Source organism: Tachysurus vachellii, chromosome 6, assembly GCF_030014155.1.
Source record: "Tachysurus vachellii isolate PV-2020 chromosome 6, HZAU_Pvac_v1, whole genome shotgun sequence".
NCBI lineage: Eukaryota > Metazoa > Chordata > Actinopteri > Siluriformes > Bagridae > Tachysurus > Tachysurus vachellii.
In genome coordinates this window covers 5,271,880-5,297,590 of record NC_083465.1, presented here as the reverse complement: position 1 = coordinate 5,297,590, position 25,711 = coordinate 5,271,880, and the positions used below count along the sequence as shown (strand labels likewise).

The 25,711-nt window shown below is 36.9% G+C and overlaps 1 protein-coding gene and 1 long non-coding RNA gene across 3 annotated transcripts in view; one reads left to right on the top strand and one right to left on the bottom strand.

The window, feature by feature from the left end:
- csmd1a (CUB and Sushi multiple domains 1a) overlaps positions 1–17,637 on the top strand; it is a 304,313-nt gene extending 286,676 nt beyond the window's left edge. Inside the window, exons 58-70 of one of the 2 annotated variants that reach the window (XM_060871844.1) lie at positions 1,628–1,804; positions 2,364–2,543; positions 3,676–3,849; positions 6,782–6,955; positions 7,048–7,121; positions 7,195–7,306; positions 7,858–8,037; positions 8,528–8,590; positions 8,984–9,145; positions 9,617–9,729; positions 10,719–10,806; positions 11,587–11,704; positions 15,198–17,637. In XM_060871844.1, the coding sequence (XP_060727827.1) occupies positions 1,628–1,804; positions 2,364–2,543; positions 3,676–3,849; positions 6,782–6,955; positions 7,048–7,121; positions 7,195–7,306; positions 7,858–8,037; positions 8,528–8,590; positions 8,984–9,145; positions 9,617–9,729; positions 10,719–10,806; positions 11,587–11,704; positions 15,198–15,357 (1,775 nt within the window). In that variant the 3' untranslated portion in view covers positions 15,358–17,637. Of the gene's footprint in view, positions 1–1,627; positions 1,805–2,363; positions 2,544–3,675; positions 3,850–6,781; positions 6,956–7,047; positions 7,122–7,194; positions 7,307–7,857; positions 8,038–8,527; positions 8,591–8,983; positions 9,146–9,616; positions 9,730–10,718; positions 10,807–11,571; positions 11,705–15,197 lie in introns of both variants that reach the window. The other variant, XM_060871843.1, reaches the window with a different exon arrangement.
- The window catches only part of LOC132846995 (uncharacterized), a 43,924-nt gene that overhangs the window by 544 nt on the left and 17,669 nt on the right, over positions 1–25,711 (bottom strand). Inside the window, exon 2 of the long non-coding RNA XR_009648583.1 lies at positions 2,425–2,535. This is a non-coding gene — a long non-coding RNA (uncharacterized LOC132846995). The remainder of the gene's footprint in view (positions 1–2,424; positions 2,536–25,711) is intronic.

Genomic DNA, 25,711 nt, shown 5'->3' with positions numbered 1-25,711 from the left:
CCCTCACTGTGAGGAGGCTGGTTAGACAAACATTTTCATTACAAGGATTACAGCACAATAATCCCTTGATGTAAAGTTCTTGGGAAATCCTGTGGGAGGATAGAGGCCCAAGGACTCTATAAGTTTGAACCTATTTGCTCCCTTGGCCACTATAAAGTAAAAGAAGAAAAAAAAAAAACCCTAATATCATGGATAAGAAATCAACTTGGCCCAGAATCCCAGGCTTTGTCCATCCCTGAGTATTTTGTGCCGACAGGCCTAAAATCAGTAATTACTGGTTAATTCAATGACTCTAGTTAGTAAAGATACACAAGTACCCTGTAATTACAGCAGAGCATGTTCAATCACTACATTAATGAGAGGTTGTGAGAAATTTTGTTAGCACAAAACACAATTATAATTGTTCATCATTTAAAATATAAATGAATATCACCCAGGTCATTTGTCACAAGTTGCAAGAAACGTGCTCAAGAGCAATCAAAATACGTAAGTTGAGTAAAATGGTAAATCCCTCTGGCATCACTAACTCCTAAATCCAGAGTACAGTAAGCCCATGGATTGTGTACATAAGATCAATAAGATGCATTATTTAGCGGACATCTATAATTGAGTAAGGGGCTTTTAACGGCTGCTTTAAGGGAGAAGAGATGGATGGGTGATGCAGGTGGAGGCTGAGCCAATGTCTTGGGCATACAAATAATGCCACACAGGTACTAAATGTAAATCCCAAACTGCAGGAGAAGCACTAACCTGCTGCCACTTGGAAAGAACAACTTCTAGTCTGGAAATATATTTGCCCGGAGCAGAGCCGTTCCACAGAGATCTCATTAACTCTTTATTGAACCATTTTTTCTCTATTTAATAAACTGGCAGTGTTTATAGTGAGGTAGCAATTTTGCAGTAACAATTTCACTGATTATGACGAACGGCCTCAAGAGGTTAAGACTTAAAACTTGTGCTCTTTGGATGATTGTTATGAATTGGGTTGTGCATTACACTAATGGGTTTGGCCTCTCTCTCACAACCGTACGATTTAGCTGGAAAACGAGTCATTTATCATACACACGAAATGTCTAGAATCATTTCTTGTTAGAAACCTGTTTGCCATGAGGCAAAAAAACAAAAACGTCTGTTCACTGAATGCTTGTCTGAAAGAAAGGATGAGTAATTTCAGTGTTGTGTTTTTATTGCTTACGACTTGTTTGAAAGGTTGTCTCTCTCTCTCTCTCTCTCTCTCTGCACAAATTCAGGGACTGCAGTTAATGTGACAATTATAATCACTCACCCAACTATGGCACTTATAATTAAATAATATTCTAGTGTTTTTGACAGAAATTGTCCATGTTTAACAAATATTTCACCTGCTTTATTCTCTGCTCCATGGGTTTTTTTAATGGGATGGTGGAATGTGACCATTTAAACAGGACAATCTAAAAATCCTAGTTGTGGACTATAGGGACGTGCTTTAATGTTTGGGTTTTACAAAAAAAAAACAACAACCTAAGAGTAAATTTTGTCTTCTGCTTTAACTTTAGTCAGTTTTTTTTTTGGCTGTTCTACATCCTTACTCTGACAGTATTGCTAAGCCTGTTTTCATCGTGCTATGTTTCCACATCGACTTTCCCAGCTGTGTCCTGTGGGAATCCTGGAACTCCAGCCTACGCTAAGATCATGTTCAGTGATGGAATGCACTTCTCCAGCTCAGTGTCATACGCCTGCTGGGAAGGCTATAAGACCACAGGCCTCACAACTCGTCACTGCACCACCAACGGAACATGGACTGGCTCAGCTCCGGATTGCGCAGGTCAGAGTCCGGTCCTGCTCTTTAAAGCAGTAGTTCACTTAAAATAATTACAGCAAAGAAGCAACCATAATCTGGGATCTCGTGCTAACTGTTTACTGAAGGCCTCCTTTTATTTATTTTTTTCCCCAAGCAATTTCTTCAAGTGTTATGATTGAGTGAATAGTTAGCAACCAAGCAAGATGAAGCAAATTGCATGCTAATTAGTGCATATAGCTTCCATTCACTGTGACATGCTTGTACATGGCATGCGTCTCTGTTTTTGTTAACGGTTAATGAATATTCACAAACTGTGATAATTTGTGGTTAATTAATTTATTTATTAGTTCTTAGCCATGAATGAAAACAAATAGTGATTGCAAATCAGTTAAATGGATGTTCATATAATCATTTCTGGCTACCAACTTTTCATTGAACCCTCCACTGAAAAGTTGTGGCTAAACGTTATTAAACCAATTAGTGTACTGTTCGAGCCTACTATTGCATCTATATTGAATTACTAAATGACAAACCAGGTTTGATTTAAACCTGGACTATCTTTAATAGAAGATTTTTGTTGTAGTTATCAGCTGTGGCGATCCTGGTCCTATTGCCAATGGAATTTACATGGGCAATGAGTTCACCTTCAATAAGACGGTCCGTTATCACTGCAACCCTGGTTACATCATGGACCCTCTGGGGCAGCACACACTCTACTGCTCCAAAGATGGCATGTGGAATCAGACCAAACCAAGCTGCAGAGGTATTTGGAAAAAAAAAAAGTCAAATCAGACTCTTATCATTCAGATGCCCCAAACCTAGCGACTGCAAACAAAATAAGATCCCAAGTTAATGGTTTAAAGTTTCAGCATAGTAGAAAATGACAAAGGATTTGCTTTGGAAATTAGTTTGGTTTAGACAAACAGTTATTACAGTCATTATAATAGTTATTTTTATACAGAAGCTAGAAAATGTATAACTAAAATGTTTAGCCACATCATGGATGTTTTGCCAAATGTTGCAAATCGAGATCTTATCAATTCATTTAGTTTAGATCATTTATACAAAAATGGTTGGATGAAAACAGAAGTTTGTAACATGCTAACTTTTGAGAAGAATATTATGCTGAAATAACTGAACAACAAAACTATTAACTACATTTTTATTGTTAATTTTTAATAGCTTAGATTACATAAAGCATCTGCCATACACGTACTTGTGTATATAATGTATTGGACGAGTGCATCACTATATAATCCTCCGATTTGAATTACAGATGTTGTCATAATAGATTAATTGATTTAACAATGCAGCGGTATAAAACTTTTAAAGTTGTGACTGATGCTTATGTTAGTATTGTGGAAAGGCACAACAGTGCTTTCAGTTAAATTCTCCACTTTCCTGCTATTTAGGCTACAAAACAGATTATAGTGAACACTCAAAAAAAAAAAAACGAGTTGCTGGAATCTCCACATAAAAAGCCTTTTTGATCTTGTTTTAACTTCTGTCTCCATTCCCCCCTCATTCCCACAGCGAGAGGATTTTATCACTTATACACTCTGAAGGAAAAAAGTGTAAGATCTTGTTTATCAGATGTCAGGTTCGAGTCACAAACAGCAAGTGAACACACTTTAGCTTCTGGTTTTGAGTTGTCTAACGTGTTGTGCTGCATTAAAAATGTAGTAAACATTCTGGGCAAGCAGTGGCTGGAGAAAATAATTCTGCTTAATCATCTTTGTCTACTCTCATCTGATGCCATACATACACTTCTGTTCCGCCATCCATAAATCAACACAATCAAGGAAGATGATGAATAATTAATTTGAATAATGCTAAATGCTGACAGTACGAATCTGAGACAATGCTAATGATAATTATGCATTTTGTGCCTGCAGTGATCATGTGTGGCCAGCCCCCGGCTATCCGGAACGGGAAAGTGGAGGGCTCCGATCTGCAGTGGGGTTCTAGCGTGGCCTACAGCTGTTTCAGTGGTTATCAGTTATCCTCTCCCGGAATCGCCACATGTGAGGGGAACGGAACATGGCGCGGTGAAATCCCTCAGTGTTTGCGTGAGTATAAATGAACACACGGGGTTCTAACATGGATGGAGGGCTGCAAAGAAATATAGATGAGACCCAATATCTGCTGACTCAGTGAAATTTTATCTCTGCTCAAGTTATACAGGTGCTTAATGAGTACAACGTCAACAACGACTCATTGTCCACTTTATTAGGAACATCTAACATTCCTGCAGTTATCTAATCAGCCAATCTTGTGGGTGCAGCAGCATAAGTACAACTATGTGAATGCATAGGTGTTCCTAATAAACTGGCCAATGTGTTTAACCAGACCACTTCACACAAATAATAACCAAATATAACAGACATTTTACATTAAACAAAAAAGGTAAAAGGTCAGTTGTGGCTACTGAAGTCCTGTTCACACAAAGCTTTTTTATAAACACTTATTTATTCTGCACAAGGTTGTATTTTTAGCTAGTATTGAGGTGCAGCATAAAATTGTTTCACACTAGCCTGGCATTACCTCAGAAAGCACTGCAACACCCACAAGTAATGAGTGCAGAGAGATTTGAGCAATACCAAATGTACAAACGTTTAATGCTAATCAGCACAAACTAACTATACAATAATCTCTAGGTAGGAGTCACATGAATTGTTAAAATTTGCAAAGGCATTCTGTGAACTTTCTTATATTATGAATTTAACAAAGCTTCAAAATTACAGAGCTCATTGCAAAACTCCTTTTCACAATTCTAGGCCAAATGTGGATATTTAGCTTTGTTGATTCATTAAACCGATCCAGACAATTGGGATGTACGGTAGCATTTTGACATGAATGTCCTTGATGCAGCTTTTGACAGGTCATTAAACTGCTGTGACAAGTGTCAACATGTCACAAATATGTCCTCCTGCTAGTTCTTATCGTTTGCAAGATACACAAGGTGCCTGGCCCCAATCTGCTGCTAAAGCCTACAGGTTTTGAGTCTAATCCTTTGACACAGTGTCAGAGAAAATGTTAAAAGAGCTGGGAACTTCATGCCCCAAATGGCCTGTCATCTACGGCTTTCGGGAGAAGCATCTCTTGCAGAGCAGTAACGATTCTGGAAGCAATTCTGGCTGCATGAAAACTTAAGAAGTGCAACAGCCTGACAGACAGCACAAGAACATGAACAACCTCAGAATTTGAATCATTTTTATTTGCCAGTATACCTGGCTCATGAATTTTATTTCTTGGCCCATAGATAGCTGCCGGTGACAACTGGCAATTCTGTAAGTATATTAAAGCAACAGACAGAATAAAATAAAAAGCATCATGGATTTCCACTAACTATACGGCGTGAAGCACGTATTGCGCTGTGAAATGGTAGGAAGGGTTACTTTGTTAATAAATGAAGTTTATATTAAGTTAAAACACCCAAGTCAAAGCAGGTAAATGGTGTAGAGAGCACTGATACAGCGGATGTGTCATTAGATCCCCAGGCGGTTTTGCTTTAATGAAAAGACTGCTGTGTTCAGATAAAGCCACCTCATATAAATGTGTGTCATTAAACTGTATTCCAAGTGTCACAGTGGCCCAGCAGGTAGCACTGCTAACTCAAAGCTAAGGATTTGAGCCTTAGCTCATTTAACTGTTTTGTGTGCCATTCATGTGCACATCCACGCCAGCAGGTAGATTGACTACACTTAATCGTCCCTAGGCGTGAACGTATAGTCCCTGTTGGAAGTACTGGAATGGCAAGCTAGATAATTTTGTGTGTGAGGCAAAAACAAAAACATGAGGGTTTGAGATCAAAAGATGAATGAACAACCACCCATTTTTTCAAGTGATCAGGTATATCGGAACATGTGATTTGCAGGTTTTTCTTGTTCCCCAGGTGTGAATGGCTACTCCAGGTTGGAATGGCTACTCTGTGAACACTGCATCTTTCTTTTTATTATAATATTTTTATTTAAACCTTCAAAGTACAAATTTGACAAAGTTTTAAAAAAAAATACTCTATCTAATTTAACAGATTAGAATCATCTAATCAAGCTCATCAATGTAGAAAAAAAAGTGTGGCAAATTTATCTCCTGTGACCTTGTCATGCTACATACTGTACTGTTAGTTAGCATTGAGCTATTCATGCGTCTGTCTAAAAGAGGATAAGCTGTTAGAACATGAGGATGAGTGCCCTTTGGGGTGCATTTAGCTAACATTAACTATGGAAGTTTTGCTTTACTTAATGCCAGGTTAGCAAAGCATTAATTCCATTAATTAAAATGTCTAGGCAGCAAGTCAAATCTTAACTAATGCTAAATACTGATTACTTGATTTTTATTAATTCATTAGAAAACTACACAGCATTAGTCAGCCAGCAATCATGTCCAGTGTAATCATGACCAGCAAACTTAAAGATGAAAGTCATATCAGTTTTTGATTAGTAATTCTATATAACCAAGGTCTCAGTCATACTTGGTGAGGAAAAGGAATTAATACTAGAGTACAAGAGTCACAGCACTATAAAGTCATAGATCCACACCCAAGGTTCATTCTGGCAATAGGTAAAGCCTAATCATACCATTTCAAATGATTTTATTGCAAATCATATTGTTATAGAAGCAGGAGAAGAAGAAACCTAGTTGTGGTGATTCTAAAAAAAAAAAAATCTAAAACAGTATCTGGTTACAGTGATTACTTGCAAGAACATGTCCTCTGTTTAAATACAAACCCTATTGGTGATTAGATGGTGGAAGGAAAAAAAAGAAACCTGCAGTAAAAGAGTAGATTTGGGTTTTCTGAGAGGTACTAGGAGTTATTAGGAGACATATAGTGCATGTTTTACCTTAGTGCAAAGAAACATGTTATGCTCTTACTGGATAGGCAACATTTTGATGATGGGTATCCTGATTCTAAGGAAGCACCGAAAACCTGGTAATAAACATACTGAAATGACCAAAAATAACGTAACATTTATGTTATCTGAATTGCGTCCTGTCTAGCGGTATTATGTGGGGACCCCGGAACTCCTGCAGAAGGCTACAGAGAAGGCAAGCAATTTACCTACAAGTCTGAGGTGTCTTTCTACTGCCGCCCTCCCTACCTGCTAGTGGGCTCCTCTAGAAGAGTGTGTCAGGAGGATGGCTCATGGAGCGGTCTGCAGCCTTCCTGCATCGGTGTGTAATCCTCACCCGATGAACATCCTTTTAATCTTCTTGGTAAGGTGTAAGCTACAAGATGGTGATAAGTGATTTATTTGTGATTACAGATCCAGCATATAATGCATGCAAGGATCCGGGAACACCTGCTTATGGAATTCCACTGCAAGCTCAGGGATTTATGGTAAGGGTAGTAAACCCAAATGCTTGCAAAGAAGATTCTTTTATGCTATTAGTAACACTTTTTTTTTTTTTAGGTGGGGAGTAAGGTTTTTTTCAGATGTAGAAAAAATTATCATATCCTTGGGTCTACTACTAGAACGTGCCTGGAAAATTTGACTTGGAGTGGCCTGCAGCCGGAGTGTGTCGGTAAGGACTTATTAGAATATGACAAACAACTACAATATTCCAAACAAAATCACTTGCCAAAAAACAGGAACTAATCTTATAAAAGTCGTATAAAAGCAAACACCCTGTTTTATATTACTGAACATTTATCTTAAGAAACACATTAGGATCGGTCTAACATTATTTATAGTTCTACTTGCTTTTGGGTGATTTAAGTTTGGACTGAACTTATTCACTTCAAGTGACCAGTTAAACAGGCTAAAGAAGTCCATAGTAAAGTATGACTTTGTTACTAGTGAGAGGTGACTTCAACCACTTTACCAAAAACATCACAGACCCCTTTTAATGATTCTGTGACCTTCATATAAGAAACACTGATAAAAAGTACCTCCTGAGCCTGATTGTGTAAAGACATGAGTCAACTAAAAGCAAATGTGAACACTTCACATATTATGTAAGGTGCACTTAAGGCACGCAACCTTTGCCATCAGCATCATCTGCAAAATAAATAAAAAACAAACATGTAAATAAGCGTGCTTCCCAGCCTTATACATCGCATCTGTTCTGTGTAGCTCACACGTGCCGACAGCCTGAGACACCGTCTCACGTGGATGTGAGGGCCATCGACCTGCCTACGCTGGGCTACACACTCATGTACACGTGCCAAGATGGATTCTTTTTGGCCGGGGGATCTGAGCACAGGACATGCAAGCCAGATGGCCGGTGGTCGGGCAAAACACCTGTCTGCAAAGGTATTGACCCTTACCTGTGCTGTGAGTAGAAAGAGTTTAGTAGAAACATTAACGCTAGTGTTTCTGCTGCGAAGGTTGGGAAATAACGAAACATGACGTATTTGCTCTCTTTGCTACAAGTTAAACTTACACAGCATCCTTTTCCTAACTAAAAATATTTATTGCAGCAACATTTTGCAGTGTAAAATATCCAAATAGTCTAAGCCAGTAGAAACCAATCTACAATTTTTCTACACATCATTGCATTCTAAAAATGGTGAACATTTAAACAGAAATACATTTGTTTCCACGGTTCATGCTTTTACGAATCATTTAAAGCTATTGGATGATGCAATCTCCTACGAACAGGGATGTGGGTCATTCAAGTACACAACAGAATACAGTTTTTAAATGAACTACGATGTTTAAAGTTGTGATCATTATCCCTGTGCACACATGCAAGGACAGAGTGCACCTGCAAATGTCAACTTGTCAATTATCTGTCTTCTAGTTGGACCAAAAATAAACACCAAGTCAAAGGGAGACCCAGACATACAGAAAAACAAGATTCGGGGTACGTAACCATTTCTCTGCAAGGGAAAAGGAATTAATTTTTCTTTTACATAATGGGTGCTCTAGTCTTATACACATTTTATTAAAATGTCTTCAATAATATCAGCAGTTTAGATCTATGCGTAATGCTTTATGTCTACAGCATGATACTAATTAAATCTTAGTGTTATAAAAGATGGGATTTCTTAAACAACCTGAAGAATAATTCTTGTGCGAGCATCAACGCTTATGACTATCGGATCTAATGTTTACACACTAGTTTAGTTTGCTCCAAGACAAATCAGTGGGTGAGAGATGGTTAGTTCTCCTGAAGTAAACATGACAGGTGTGATGGTTAGCGTGTCAAACTCTGGTGAGACTCATAACAGACAGTCTGTCCTTTCCTTGTGTTCAGTGCCTGCAGACGTGTTCTCTTTTAACTCGGGCTGGACCGGTTTCTACGAGTACCTTGGCAAGAGACAGACTGCTACAATAACAGTGACTGCTTTCAACGTGTCAACGAGCAGAGTCAACGTCACACTTTTAGAACAAAGCGGGGTGCAGATCAAGCTTTCGGGTGAGCTGTTAAATCCTAGCTTAAAAAAATCAGAAATACAGGCACAAGTAAAATGTTTTACTAAATAAAAAATGGAAACTGCCTTTAGTTTAACAAGCCTTTGATTTGAAAAAGGATACTTCGTTTTAGGAAAATAATCCATGATATGTTGGTGTGAAACTACATGCCGTGACAGCACATCTTAGTGTTTTATTACTTTTAATGTTGTGAAGCATCCATGAGGAAAGTTAATTTCTGTTATCACTTATATTAAAGCAACTGTATACGGTTTTTCATGCCATATTACAACAAGAACAAAAACTTTTCATTATCTGTCAGAACTGCTGTCACAGAAAATGTAATCAATAGCTGTTGATCAGATTCGAGAATTCAACATGGGGGAATTTTAAAATTCTGCTGATGCCTAAGCTAATTTATTTGGTTTAACATTTTAATGAGACATGTTTGTCAACATTCCTTTGTCTTCTGCAGGGACTTACAAAAAAGAAGAAAATCATTTATTACTCAAAGTCTACCAGATACGAGGCCCAACAGAGCAGTACTTCAGTAAATTCAAAAATGACAACTGGGCAATGGATGGTTATGTAAGTACCACAAAGTTACTCCACATTCTTAGGGAAATTAGAGATTTAAATCCATAGTGCAGTTTTCAATCCTACAAGATAATGTGGTGAACTGTATACCTTTGTCAAAAGTATTGGAGCAGCAGAACAGGTTCTCTCATTTTGCATATCCTGAGGACCTTTGGATTTGAGCTCAAGCATGAGATGATGGATCCAAATTTCACCCATCTTTTCCTGATATTTACATCTAGAGTTGTAACTCAGTACATGGCACCTTTGGTGGCAGACCACAAAATTTTAGATGAGCGAAAGTATAGGGACAGTAAATAACGCTTAATATTTTGTTGCATCTGCCTTGCTTGCCACTGCTACATCACCAAGCTGTTGATTTGTGTTTGCAGTGTTCCTTGGGTCATTGTCTTGCTGCATTATGAAGTTCCACCCAATTGATTTGATTTCTGTAAATTGACAGACACTTTTGTTATTATACAAATATATTAATTGTTTAATGAATCAAACACCTAATAATTTGTGAGGTGCCGTGTTCCATCATCTCATATTTATCTTTTGATCTCACCCAACAAATGTATTCAGTGTATCATCAAAACAAAGGAATTGGCCTTGTCCTTCTAATACTATTAGAGGGGACTACAGTAGTGTAGTTTGCGTTTGCTTAGCTTTCCTATGTATTGCCTCAGCCCTGCCAGGCTGCCTCTGTTGGGCCCTTAAGCAGCCCTTAGCCATAACTGATACCGTTCCTAGGACTCTGGAGCAAGTAGGGTTAAGGGCTGTGCTTGAAAGAAACAGTTGCAGCTTGGCAGGGCTAAGGCTTGAACCCCCAAACTCATCACTAATCCAGAGCTTTTAACCAGTGTTGCAATGAATTTGTTTTTTTCTCTATGGTTTTTTTTTGTGACTGGCTATGGTGAGACAATACTCAATCATCCATGAGCTTGCATAAATAAAAGTGATTGTTATTTCTCTTGTTTTCCCCCTCTCTTCTGATCAAGGTGACAGCTGAGTCTGAAAAGAAAATGTTTGTTTACCAAGGTCACATCCATAGCAAAGACTTTGGCAAGTTTCAGCTGACAAGACAAGGTAAAATGATCACTGGAGTGCAAAGCATAAAACTAATAAATAACATTAAATATTTATTTATATATTGTCTAAAATTTTTAGTTTTTTTTTACTTTATTGGTCATTGTATGGGTCAGTTTACCCGTAAAGCTACCCTTAAACACAGTAAATGTGTTTTTACTAATATATCATCGCTGTCGGGCGGAATCCTCATATCTCCAAAACCGTTATTTTTCAGGAAATTAAAAAACGCAGTGCACAGGGTTTAGTCCGCGTTGCAGTGGATTGTCTTGCGCTAAATTCCTGTCCTCAGACGAGCACCAGAACTAGCGGGGGTCAAGATTTTTTTTTCTTTGAGCCCAGTGTTTAAGACATTTACCTCAGAAGACGTGTTGATTCGTTGCGACTCTTCTTGAAAAAATAACAGACCCACGTGGGGACTGACCAATAGCATCGATATGTGAAAAAATATGAAATTGACCAAATTTGGACATACGAGGTTTCCGCCCAACAGCGATGATATGTGACATGCTTAGTGATTATGGTGCTGAGTTACAGCAGAGCTAAGTTAACTCAGCTAATTAGCAAGCTATGTGACAAGTGTGAGTAATAAGAAGAAATGAGGAAGCTGAACAGAGTAAACGGATTAAAGTGCTGCTCTCTTTAGTTAGAGAGTTAACACTGGGTACACGATTGTACACGAACAAACTAATTGAAACAGACCAGTATGTTTAAGGCAGTTACAGAATATTTGTTGTTGGTGCTCACATTTCATTACACTTTCAGCTCTTGTCACTACAGATATGGATCCCTCCAATCCGTACTATGGCACGAACAGCAGCTCAGTAGCGGCTGCCATATTGGTCCCTTTCTTCGCTCTCATTCTGTCAGGGTTTGCCTTTTACCTCTACAAACACAGGTAGGAGCTGCTGAGAATGCCTCACACAACTATAGCTGTGCACTTATGTATTGAGAACTTTATCTGCCAAAATGAGAAAAAATAAATAAATAAATAAAAAGAATTATGTAGCGCACCAGACAGAGAGATACTGTACTTCAGACAGCTGATTCTAAGTGGTTAGCAATTTATAGATCTACCACCAAACTACAAAATTCTCTCCTTTACATGCTGTTCAATAACAATTCACTTGATACAGGGCCAGAAAGCTGGGCTTAACATTTTAGGGTTTAGTCTTCTTGCATGAACAGGGCAAAGACTGATGCAAGAAAAACCATATTGAGAAATGGTGAGCTGTCTGGACATCCAACACATGCAGAGAAATCTCAAACTTTCTGCCAGCTCACTCCATCTCTCTACGCACACAGACGCTACATCACCACATCATTCCAAATAAAATCTGTGACATCATATGGATGTTTTTATAAATACTATCACCATCTCCACCAGCAATCGGGGTGATCAATCTGATCACAGCCAGTGCAGCAAGTGGAAAAGCTGGCTCACCAACACTTCGCTCTGGATTTTAATCTGCTGTTGGAACGTGAACAACTTACCTCCTCATTACCACAAATACAGAACAATGTTAAAGATAAGGGTACCAGATGTCTGCCTGTTCACAGATATAAATCAAAAGTGACGACTTCTGATTAAATTGTTGCAATGAAGTTAAATTACAATACAAGTAGCTACCTGATGTTAGTTACCAATGTTATGTGAGTACACATACACACACATAACATTGGTAACTAACATCAGGTAGCTACTTGTATTGTAATTTAACTTCATCGCAACAATTTAATCAGAAAGAAGTCACTTTCAGCTCTGGAGACATGGATTTGCTAGGAGACATTAACTAGATGTTTTAGCTCCGAAAGTCACACTGAAAGGGAATTCACCATTTTGTACTAAATACTGATGGATTGCAGTCCATTGCCGTAAATATGTAATTTAATCAGGGACTAAAGATCAACTGTACATGTATAATTTAAAACTTGTTAATAATATTGTATTGGTTTTTACAAATTTATTTTCATTTTTTTTCCATTTTGGCAGAATCAGACCTCCAAATTTCTTGACCTTTTTCCATGTTGAATGTTGATCTGCATTGTTTCGCTACATTGTATGGGAAACTCCTGTGCCTGATTATCAGCACAATTGATTTAACAAATTTCTGCACTTAACATTACCACAGAACCATAGTGTTCATTCTCAAATCATTCTCAAACTGGAAAAAAAAGAGCATTGGAGTTTTCCTATGTTTACCAAAGCAAGCGATAGATAAATGTGACTTACAGATAAAACTGACGGGTGACAATTACCCAATATTAAAATAAATAAAAAAATTGGCAGGGTACAATCACAAGAGACAGATGTGATTGAGAGACCCAAAGACGTAATCAGGGCCGGCTCCAGGTAAGAACCGCGAAGCTAAATCACTAGGCCACAATCCCTCAGCTGTCTTCATCTTTCATTTATTTTTGTTCATCTTGTCAGAGAAAGTGGGATTCATGCCTGTGTGTGTATGTATGTGTTTTGAGGAGAAGGGGGTGAGAGAGTTATGCAATGTTTTGTCTCCCTAATCTGACAGCCTAAAAGCCATCAGTTTGTGCAAATGTGCCAACGAGGCATTGTTCCTTAACGTTTTATGTTCTTTAAAAGTTCTTTGAAGTGTTAAATGCACCATGCAATCCAAGCAGAGCTAATGGATGGAAGGAATGAGGGAGGAAGGGATGATGTGAAATTTGCCTCAAAATGCAGGTCATTTATATTTAGATTATCGTACAAATTACATGCAACTGTAAATCATGGCAATGATAGGCAGCCGGGCAACAGACTATCAGTTACGGCTTTCCTTGGATTAACAAAGCAGTGACCTTTTGCAAGAATGACATTATTTTAGACCCTAGTTATGGTTTCTGAGCAAAAAAAATTCTGCACGATTCCTTATTGAGAAAGGCATTTATAAATAATAATATATCCCTGATTTTTAGCTTCTGGTTACAGTAGTGGCCCTGATTTTGCTGTGGATAAATGAATAATAATTTTAGCCAGCAGACCTAATAACCTTGCCCTTACATTCACGCTCCAAGAGAGACTGGCAGTAGTTTAAAAACAGAGTTGATGTTACGGGGTACACTCACCCATGCTAATGGCCTCCTGCTCAAACATGGAGCTCCACAGAGGGAATTCATGAGGCTCTGTGCTCCCAGGCATCTTTAACATTTAACCTTACCTCATTGTAGTGGAAAAGCACAGCTGAGCAACAGTGCACATTAAATAGCTACACTCAAATCATAATTGCTGCGATCTTGATCTGTGTTCTGGCATGAAAAAGCTGTTGAGTATTTATAGTTGTGTGTCTTTACCTAAATTTTGAGATTTATTTATTTATTTTTTACTTTTCCTGTCTCACCCTACACTTGGTCTAGGACGTCATTTTATTCTATTTTCTGTTGCTTGATCTAATGTCTCTAATGTATTTACTCTTACCTCTATAACAATTAGGTTTGGAAAAAGTACTGAGAAATGTTACTGAAAGGTGACTATGTCTAAGCCAGTCGACTGAAGTGAAATCAAAGTATTAAAAAGTAGTGTAAATGCTTGACTGATAAATGTCAAGGTTCTAATGTGAAAAACTGATTTTGTAAAGCAACTAAACAATTGTCACCAGATGTGCTGATCAATACTGCTTGTTATTTCCATATGAATAAATTAGAAGTCAAATTTGCTGTAAATAACATCTTTGCCTAGCCAATTTATGTTAGCTACCGGAATCGATACCGGAAGTCTAACAATGTATGATCAAAGAAAATGTTTATCAGCAAATTTCCTGCAACATACTAGCAAAATTGTTCAGCATATTAAAATAATTTTACTGATATTTCCTGATTGTATATTTTTAGAATGAAATTTTGTGCAAAATTTAGATACCTCCACTTGTTTTCAATCAAATTGCCATTTAGTAATTATACGCAACAGTAATTATGATTTGAAATCCCTTGTGAATAAAAATGTACAGTGTTCACTGATTATTTCAGCAGGAAACCATAGATTTTTATAAATAATTAAAAAAAAAAAAAGATTATTTTTATATTATTGTTTGCCAGCATGTTATTAAACACTGAATGGCAATTTGAAAACAAAAAGAGTGGCCTCAGACTTCTGTATAATTCTGTACCGGAGAGAAGGGACCTTAAATGTAAGGAGTAAAAAGTTACTCTTTTTCCTTAGAAGTTCAATTGAGTCCAAATATTAAATTTCATAAGCCATAATAAAGTGTAAATACACACATAAAAATATAATATAATCAAGTACAATTCTTGAATTATTTTCCACCCCTTAACACTGGCAGGAGAATGTATTCTGGAAAGCCCTGCTGTTTTTGTGTGACTGTTCAACATGCATGACATCAATTCTTTTTGGTAACAGGATTTTTTCCCCTCTTTGGCAGGACAAGACCAAAAGTCCAATACAATGGCTACGCAGGGCACGAGAACACCAATGGACAGGCATCGTTTGAGAACCCCATGTACGATACGAACATGAAGCCAACTGAGGCCAAAGCCGTGAGATTTGATACGACGCTCAACACAGTGTGCACAGTAGTATAGCCCTCGTTAGCAGCTCCAGACACTGGGAACCACATGCCAATTCTTCATAACCGAATGCACTTTGGAAGGGATGTGAACTCCTCTCTGTGAACTCGCTCTGAACAATTTCAAGCATTGACAGCTTTTTTTTTTTAAGAACACAAAAGGAAAAAACGAAAGAAACAAAGAAAAAAAAAAAAAAAAGACTTTTTCTGGGAAATTATGATTGCGTGCTGTCTTTGACATGGACAAGTTTCTCAGAGCAATGAATAGCACCACTAACAGCACACACCGGGTGGAAGGGGTTTTTGCTTTTTTTTTTTTTAAATACTTCTAAACAACCAACCCCACCACCACCCCATGTCTTTCTCCACAACCAACCAATCAAACAAGCTCATCTGGGAAGATGAAGTGTCTTAAATGCCACAGAATTTCTTGCAAAGTGTATTTTCTTCAGTGAAGACAAAAGACAAGTATAATAGACACTGGACTTGTTCTCCAAGAAAAACAAGATGTAACACTTCTACACACAGAAAAACTGTATCGCCAGGTTGCAAATGGAACCGTCAACTGCTGTGTGGCTATTAAAGGAGACAAAAGAATACTTTATCGCACAATTTTTGCACTAGTATGAGAAGGATGTGAAAGGGGTTAATGGAATAAACATTTAAAAAAAAAAAAAAAAAAATCCACAGGGTTACTGACAATATGTATATAAATCATTGTAATTCCATATCCATAAACAGCATGATGCCATGCTATATCTATGAAGAGAGAGCTTGATTCTATTTTCTAAATTAGATCTTTAAATAAAGTTATGTTTACGTTTACATAAACCTATCAGAAAGGTTATGACACACTTTAGGCTTTGGAAAGCTTCACATCTCATTCCATTTATTTTTTTGTTGATGTCATGCTTATCCTTTTCATTCACTTCCTCCAGAATCTTTATGAAGTAAAATTCTTGACCTAGAACTTTACTTTTTCACTGAATATTTAGCACAGTTGAGCCCAGAGTTTGTCTTTTTATTCCGGATGCAGTTTCATATCTATACTTTATTAATGATACATTTTCTCTTTGTGTGACATCACTGACGCGTCTTGTAAGCCAGGATAATGTACGTCGAATGCCTTCATGACCTTTTTACAGTCACAATTTCATTCCTGCTTAGTCATCGCTCACTATTAATGTATACTGGTACCTCTTACTCAAATTCTCCAAGATCCTTACCCAATGAAATATCAAATATACTCTTAAAGAAACACTGCCTTATTAGAATCAAACGCATGACGGAGCCATTTTCACTCATCCGCATCACGTAGTTTAGGAGCATATACGGCTTCATGGGAGCAGATTCACTGTGATTTTAATAGCTTCAGTTGTTGAGGTTTATTGATCATGCATGTAAATGCGCTTTTTTTTTTAATTATATATATATAAAAAAAAAACTAAAAACACAAGCCTAATTTGTTCTATGTTTCCAAAAGTATGTGCACTGGTGTGCTCACAAACAACATTTAAAATTTGACAGAATTTTAATAAGAGCTGATTTTTTGGAACTCATACGAGAGAAAAAGGGTTTGGGGAAAACTCAAACAAAAAACATACTCAATACTTGATCAGTTGTAACTTTCCATACACTTTGGACTGTAAACCATGTTGCCATCACTAACAGCCTCATATGCACATAATGATTTTAAAAAGAAATCATCTTTTTCCCCCATTGAATTTGCCATAGCCTTCTATTGAAGAAGTAGAGGAATTATCGCTTTTCTAAAACATTTAAACCCATGTAGCTGTCAGACAGATTGAGGCACAAGTGTTGGGTAGAGCAGGTTAGACCAGTTAACCACAAGTTATTGTGCATTATAATACTATCTACTTCACCCCTCTTCACACTCCGTCCCTACAGTCTGCCAAATATCCCACGCCATGCCTCTCTTCAGGCTTGCTGCAATAACGCTGACAGTTTTCCCCCCACCACCACTGTAAAATAAGCAATTCACTAAGCTGTAAAACTGCATTCAGTCCAACACAACCATAGCATTCATACACGTCATTCTGCTGTCATGTGCTGCTGACTTGAAGTAGGTGCAAAAGAAAATGGTTTTGTACAGAAATCTATTTTTTATGAGGAATTTGTAAAATGATTAAATATGCTGTACTTTTTTTGATTAAATGTAGGTAAACTTGTTAAAATAAATGTTTTTACTGTATAAAATGTAAATTAATGGTTTATCTACCTGTAAGTATATATCCATGGTTGAAACATTTTCCAGCAAAATGTCTATGTACGAGCTTTTATGACGCATCTTGCTCGTATGTGTTCTTTGACGTGACAAAACCCTAGAGAACTGTACTACAGGTTGTTAAAATACACATATTTTCAAAAAATATTACTTCAGATAAATATTAAAGTATTTTAAAATATGCATTTTTTGTTGCAATTTCACATGTACAAGGATGAACGACCTAAGAAGTAAGTAATAAGCGCATGCTGTTTATACAATACATTATAGGAGCTCGGAGCACCTACAAGAAAATGGCAACCAAATAAGTCAATTTCAGATGATGATGATGCTTCACAATACAGTAAACTGTGGCTTTTTTCCCTAGAGCCTGAAATTGAAAACAAGTTGCATTTCACCTACTGAACACAACAAGCAGTAACTGAATTGGCTGTGTTATAGACCTGGCAGAGCATCACCAAGGAAACAGCTATAGAAATGCCACGGCAGAATAACTCCGCTTCTTAAGGGTATCAGACACTAGGAGTGAAATGGAGGCAGATATTCCAACAAATACGTTTTGATAAATGATTCGCAGATGCACCGCAATTTCCACCTAAACATCCACTTCATGTAGATTCCGCCTTAACTATTGGTCAACAAGTCATGCGTGCCACTCTTCAGCTGACTGTACTAAATCAGAGATACCGTCATTATGTACACAGAAAAACAAGCAATCTATTAAAATGACCTTGACTTCAAAGTGATTAAATAATAATTACAAACAGATGAGTTGAAGCATATCAGATGAATTATATGGGTTTGATTGGCAACTAACTTCAGATCTGTACAGATCCATTTTAACAATGGCATAAATGCTTGACAGTCACAGTCATGTCACGCCTTTGGTCTGATGCCTTAAGAGAGAAACCTTGATGACGGATCCCAGAACACCAGGAGCACAGCACCATTTTACTAATCTGGCCCAGTGCCATTATCACCACAGAGAGTGATGCAAACAAGTTTAAATATTCAGGAGTGCATGCAACCATCTGAAATTCACCTGATGGAACAGTGTCAGGGCAACACCTAATAAAATACACTTTTTGTGTACATTTTGTATTACCTAAAGAATTTTATGTTAATAATTGGTTTAATAATTTGTTTGCTAAATTATACATTAAACCTTTAACCCATGTTAAAATGTTGGCTGCCCAGGATGATAAACTACAGTTGGGTAGCATGCTGTTGGCTAGTTCTCTTTTATACCAATGAATAAACCTTTAAGCCAACATTAATAGTCATAAATAAGTAGTGTGCATCATTTAAACTAATCTTGGGACAGGTTCTGACAGCTGGATAATGATTATAGATTCTGGACATTTCTGACTTGGTTTTAAATAACTTTTGTGGCCATTCCTCTAACTAGTGCTATCGGATCAACTCATGTTAGCGCATAGCCAATTTCAGAAAAGAGCAACAGATATTTTATGAATATGGCTTTAAAATCCTAAAGCACACATCAATTTAGCTCATGTTAGATAGTTCTAGCTTTAGCAGTCAAGACTGTTTTACACTGAGGTGACTGAGTAAGCTTAGCATCAGACATATTTTTCAAATTTGTCATGATCGCCTCACAGTAATCACTTCAAGAAAATGCATCAAATGACAATGACTATTTAGTGACTTCCACCTACAGAAGGTAAAGACTCCAAGCCCTGGGACAAGCTGCTGTAATCATCTTGTAATTCATAAAAAGCTTTCTGCTGACTCGAGGGCAGTCGATAGTTTGAGAATAGTAACAAGTTTGCAGGCCTTAAGAAAACAATATATTGTGAGTAAAGTTGGTGTTACCTTGGAAAGGCAGTAAGATTGTGATAACAATCTATGGCAATATGAGACCAAGGGCACAGTGGAACAGGAAAGGGTTTGAGAAGGCCTGCAGGAAGGACAGATAGGATATGAAAACTTTTTAGAGCTGACCACCAGAATTAGACACTTGCTGCTGAGTTCACAGAATACAGGGCACAAATGAATAATTATTATAATAATATAATTATTATTATTATGTATGAATGAGTGAACCATCCAAAGACTTTGTTTTGTCTGAAATAAGCAACAGGAAGTTCACATTCAGTGTCCAGTGAATTTTACTATTCTATTAATAGAAAAGTCATCATTAACACTTGCACACTTATAATAGTTAGTTCAGATAAGGCATCAATGAGACAACCAGTCAGAGGTCACTATTTTAACCAGTGCTTCCTCAGTACTGTGATGAAACCTAAATCCTGAGTAAAATGCTTCATGTGATTCCACTGAACTTAGCTGCTAAGCTAGAATATTAGAGATTAAGCAGAGAACAAAACAGAAACTGTGTGGCTATGTTTATGTTCACAAAAAACACTTCAAACAAATTTCCTATCCAGACTTCCGTCACACCTAGTTTGTCATTATAAATACAGAATTGCATTTGCACCTCCTTCGACAAGTAGATGATGCAAGTGTACTCTATATATCTGTATATATCTGGGAGCAATAACTAAATTTAAAACTACATAATCATGTGATCCAGTCCATGTTGCTGTTAAAATACATCAAATCTCTCATCAGTTATAGTATGATTTACAACAACTGCTTTAGATTTAATATTGGCAGACCTAAAATCAAATCAGTGGTGCTGGCTGTGCATTTGATATTATAATATTATGTTGGATTAATATAACAGACTTTGAGAATGTCTGAATTTGTTTACATTTAGCCACAGCTTCAACATGGTGAAAATTATTTAGTGTTTCAAAGAGAAAAGTCTCAAAAGGTCACGTTATATTTGGACGACCCCAACATATTTTCAACCCATAATATCCTCTCAAACTGGATGATCCTCCATCTGCCAGAATCATTACGGTCAGTGATTACACTCAACGAATATGGGGCAATTTTACAGCATCAGATGCCCCATGGTGTTCTTCTCAAAAGGATTTATGAAAAAGCTTGACTCAAAAGATATTTAATTTAAAAACAACACATACACGGGGACATATACACGGGGACACGCACGCACAGACGGCCACTGACGGACGAACGGACACCTATGAACGGACACTGACTCACGGACGGACGGACACTGACTCACGGTCGGGGACACCGACACACCCTATCGTGTGCTCATATTACCAAAAGTCAATGGGGAGTTTGAGTTTATGATGTTTAAATTCAGTGGAGTCAACTTTGGCTGCATAGAACTTATTTAGTTGGAATTACAGGACAATTCACTACAAACTATTAGAGCTGCATATTTTTAACTGTCTCAATGCCCATATTGTAGAACATGGCTGTACAGTTTGCTTGTGTGTGTGTCATAACATTCCCAACACTTTCGTGCATTTACCAAGGTAGAGCTCATTAAATAGATCCATCTACAGATAAAAGCTGTGGCTTGTTCAATTCTGCACCTGCCTTAACGCATCTTAATGTCTTAATCTTACTGTATACATTAAACCCAATAACAAGGTCTATTTTGTTAGGTTATTTGAATTTATTGAAGTCCGGTCTTTATCGGCTTGTCAGGCATGTAGACCTTCTAAATATGTTTCAGTGAAAATGTAGCACTTCCTCTTAATTACTTTTCTCAAAAGCTCACAACAGATTCGACTCACAAGTCAATGATATTGATTTGAGTTAGCCTCTCTGAACACTAGACAAACATTGTCTCATCGACCTATGCGGAGTCCTTTTTTTTTTTATTGCTCAAAAGGTGTTGCCCACAGAGTATCATACATAATCCTCATGTGGTGAGTTGAGTAACTTTTTTTCTGTCCCTGATCTAGCTTTGTCTACACAGATTAACAGGCTGAAAAAAAAGGCACTCTTTTTATGGCGTACTTGACAAGCTCATGACCATCAGCATATGGCACTAATGTGGCAAAATCTCTATTCACTGGAATTTTAGCTATTCTATACACGGTTACATACAGCTTAATGAAAATCCATTTACCCCTACACTGTTCATATAAATAAATTACATTTCAGAAGCAAGTTAAAAACAGAATATAAAATAAAATTTTATAGAGGAAAGAGAATGAGATGTGCAATGTTACATGTGTCAACATCAACAACATCCACAGGACAGGGATGAAGGAATCAAATCAAATCACAATCCACCGTTTGAAGAAGACAAAAAGAGCAAAAATAAGGATGTCAAATGCAAATAACTCCTCAACAGTAAGTATCCAAAGGCTACATGGGAATTTGTAAAGAAATACAGTGAGCTTCAGAGTTCTGGAACCAAGACTGGTCTTTGTCACTTTGGTCAAGGATAAAGTGTGGGAAAAGTAAGGATGTGCTCATGATCCAATACAAGCTCATCAGTCAAGCACAGTGGAGGTAGTGTTGAGTAAAGTTTTTTTTTTTTTTTTTAATTTTTTATTTATTTCACTCCAATAGTAAATGTACACAGAAAAATAGGGTTTGTGGGGGAAAAAAATATAGCATTGGAGTCGTTTTCCTGGTTTAAATGAAACGGTGTTGCTTTTAACTGTGTCTTGAATTTGATATTGAAAGAGCCTTCAGCGAAAATGCCCCAGGCAAAACATGCTCAATGAATTACTTGTAGCTGTAGTGACACTTGCATCTGAATTGCCTTTTATAATGTTTGTGATATTTTGGCCCTCTACTAGACAATCTGATTTTACAGTCTGACATCCCAGTTTGCCTTCCTGTCACTCAAACACTGCAGCATGCAAATTTGAGTTCCATCATTTAGAATTAAAATCAGGCATCTTACATAACATTTGAACAAAGGAGCTGACTGAATTGGACTTTGAGTATCTTCTTTCAAATCCATCCCAAACAAACATTGTACTCAGAATTGAAGGGAAAAAATATAAACATAGACAAATTAAAAAAACACTGATTTTCTTAGAGAATTTGCAGATTTTCTTTCACACCTAACAGTTAACTTTGATAAGGCGTTAATTGTGGGAGACTTTAACATTCACATTGACAATACAAACGATGCTTTAGGACTCTCATTTATGGACCTACTAAACACATTTGGGCTTACAAACAAAACATCACTAGTGCAACTCATCATCTTAATTATACACTAGATGTAATAATATCACAAGGAATAGATGTCACTAAAATAAAGACACTAAAGACTTACTTAAGTCCTTAGCGCTATGTTGTTCTATGTACTGCAGCACCATTGTCCTGGAGAAACATTGTATTGCGTCAGCTATATATGGTTGAAATAACAATAAAAGTTTTTTGACTTGAACATTCCGGACTCCTGATTTACTCTTTCAAAACTTTTTCAGAATCTGCAGAATAAATATAACATGATAAAGCATTAAATTAAGTGGTGATGAATGGGTTACAATGACACAATGTAGATACAATGAATGGGTACGCTTTACTCTGACAGATCTTTTTCACTATGAAAACAATATTCTATGAGTTATCCTAAAAAAAATTCTTCTAAATGTATTGAGATGATGTATGGACCTCATATCATTCCATCACACTTAATCTAATATAATTGTTGTCCTAAACTGTGGGGATAATAAAGCAATATCTGACTGATGCATTGTTGGGATATCACAGTATACATGGATGAAAACACAATAACTCCATCTCTGCTACCATCCATAGCATATGTGGACAGGATGAGATTTCTGCTGTTTTGCTTGAGGACATCTGATTGATACTCACAGGATACATCATAGTTGTAGAACTCACAGAGATTGGAGTGTCTTTACAATATTATACATCGTCTTCAGACTCAAACTTCCATTTTAGACTGATTATTAAATATGATATCTTTTATAGTGCATGCTATACAGTTGTGTGCAAATATTTGTGCAGCCCTGATCAAATTATTTTTACAAAAAGCATTTAAATGTGTAAACACCTCTACAGAAAGCCTTTTTTTCTGCAAAGGTTATTACCCAGATAATTTTATAGTTTTATAGTAGATTTCTAATTGTGGCTTGTGCAAACCTTTGGACAAGAACCAGGAATCAGGAATAAGAATTCATGAGCACAATAAGCACAGTCTCCACACCTAAAAGGTAATGCTATTTATATGAAAAACATTTCCAGCTCACAGTTTTCATTGTCCAAAATTTCATTAAGATAAAGATGATAAAATCATGACTTTCAGATAGAATGGACTTCTTGTATGCTGCCCAGAAAGGCCAAGCAAAAATACCCTAAGTGACGGCAAGAACCTAAACACCATTCCAAAATCTGCATGGATGAGACACCAAGTGCTGTAGCGAAGTGAAAAGTGCTGTAGACTGATATATTTCTAAAAAATGAAAACTTTTCCCCAATTAACAAAAAGTACGTTTGAAGAAAAAGGAGAAAATCTGTATCAAAAATGTACCATGAAATAAAACGAACAATGTGAAGTCCCTCACAGTTCCCTCACTTGAACTTTATTGAAAATATTTAGGTACACAGCCCAAGAACTAGGTCATTTATCTCTCTATTTATTTCAAAAAGAATCTTCCGTTTGCAAAATGAAGGTTTGGATGGTTTGTGCAATATTTCTCGAATAACACAGAAGATTAAATATCTTTGCTGGGAAGGATAATTGGGCTTAATGGGGGCACCTGCCCTCATTTAACAATGACAGTTGAGAGCTTCCACACCCCCACAGACACCAGTTCTTCATAATAAAGCACAGACACTAGAGAAGAAATCGCTGGCACAAAGTCAATTCTTATGTAAAGGACGGAAGTGGTTCTGGCCATGACGAACTCAGTAGTATCACAACATTAATGTGAGAAATGGATGCACTTCTGTTGATATCTTGAAAGAAAACAGAGAGAGGGAGAATATTATATGAATAAAAAAATATCTTCAAAATACCCACAGGTAACTTTATTAGGATCACTTCATTCATGCAATTGCTGCAAAAAAGGAATAAAATCCAGCAAGAAGCTGTGCAAGAAGTTCCTTGCTAACAGGAACACACACACACACATACAGGTGTGAAAAAAAAAGTTTGCCCCTTCCTGATTTTTTTTTTTTTTGCATGTTTGCCACACTTTAATGTTTCAGATCAAAAAAAATAAAATTTTGAAGGTTTTTATTATTAAGGGAAAACAAAATCCAAACCCACATCCAAAATCCAAACCCCTTAATAATAAAAACCTTCATTTAAAAACTGCATGTTGTGTTTACTTTTGTTATCTTTAACATTTAAATTTGTTTGTTTGATGATAAGAAACAATGTGTGACAAACATGCAAAAAAATCAGAAAGGGGCCAACACTAACACCACTGAATGAATGAATATATATATATATATATATATATATATATATATATATACATATATATACACACACATACATACACACACACACACACACATTGAGCCTTAGGGCAGATGAGCTACAGAAACATCAATTTACACAAACACACATCAGCAGGTATCTACAGGTACAAATACAGGTATCTAATGTTACAATGGCACAAACTCACATCCCAGTTGCACTGTACTTTATTTCTATTGCAATTAAATTCATTTAAAATATTTCTGTGTCAGTGTTTGGGTTCATCACTTTCTATCCTAGTTACAGCTTTTTTTGGCCCTGAAATAAACATGAAAAAAGGATTTTCTGTCAAATTCAAAAGCCATAACACAAATGTAAAGGCAAGATATGCTAAATTATTCCTTATGATGTCAGTGTATATCAGGATGCACTGAGAATAGCAGGCAAACCTCTGCATGAATCTCAGTGAAAACTCCTGCGGTTCGACCGATGGCACACGCCCTGAATTTTGACAAAATCATAGCAGCGCTAAGCCTCCATAACAGTGGACAACAATGCAAGTGTACTCTACAAAGCAGGGGATAAAGAAGTGTAATTCCATCAAACAAATCATCATTGTACTTGTCAGTTCTGATAAATGGATTAGTGCCTCACTTGATAAGAGTGATGTTGCTCTGGCTGTTTCCTTTCATTTACTGTGCATTGAAAATTTCATGTCATTCTTTCTTTGGCAACATTAATCGGAGTTTGACCTGAGGACGATGGCTCTTTTTCCCTCCTGACTTTTTTCTCCCTCCTACTCACAGGTCAAAGTTGGGCAAATTGTCTTCCTAAAGCAATGTTGATCCTTAGTATCTT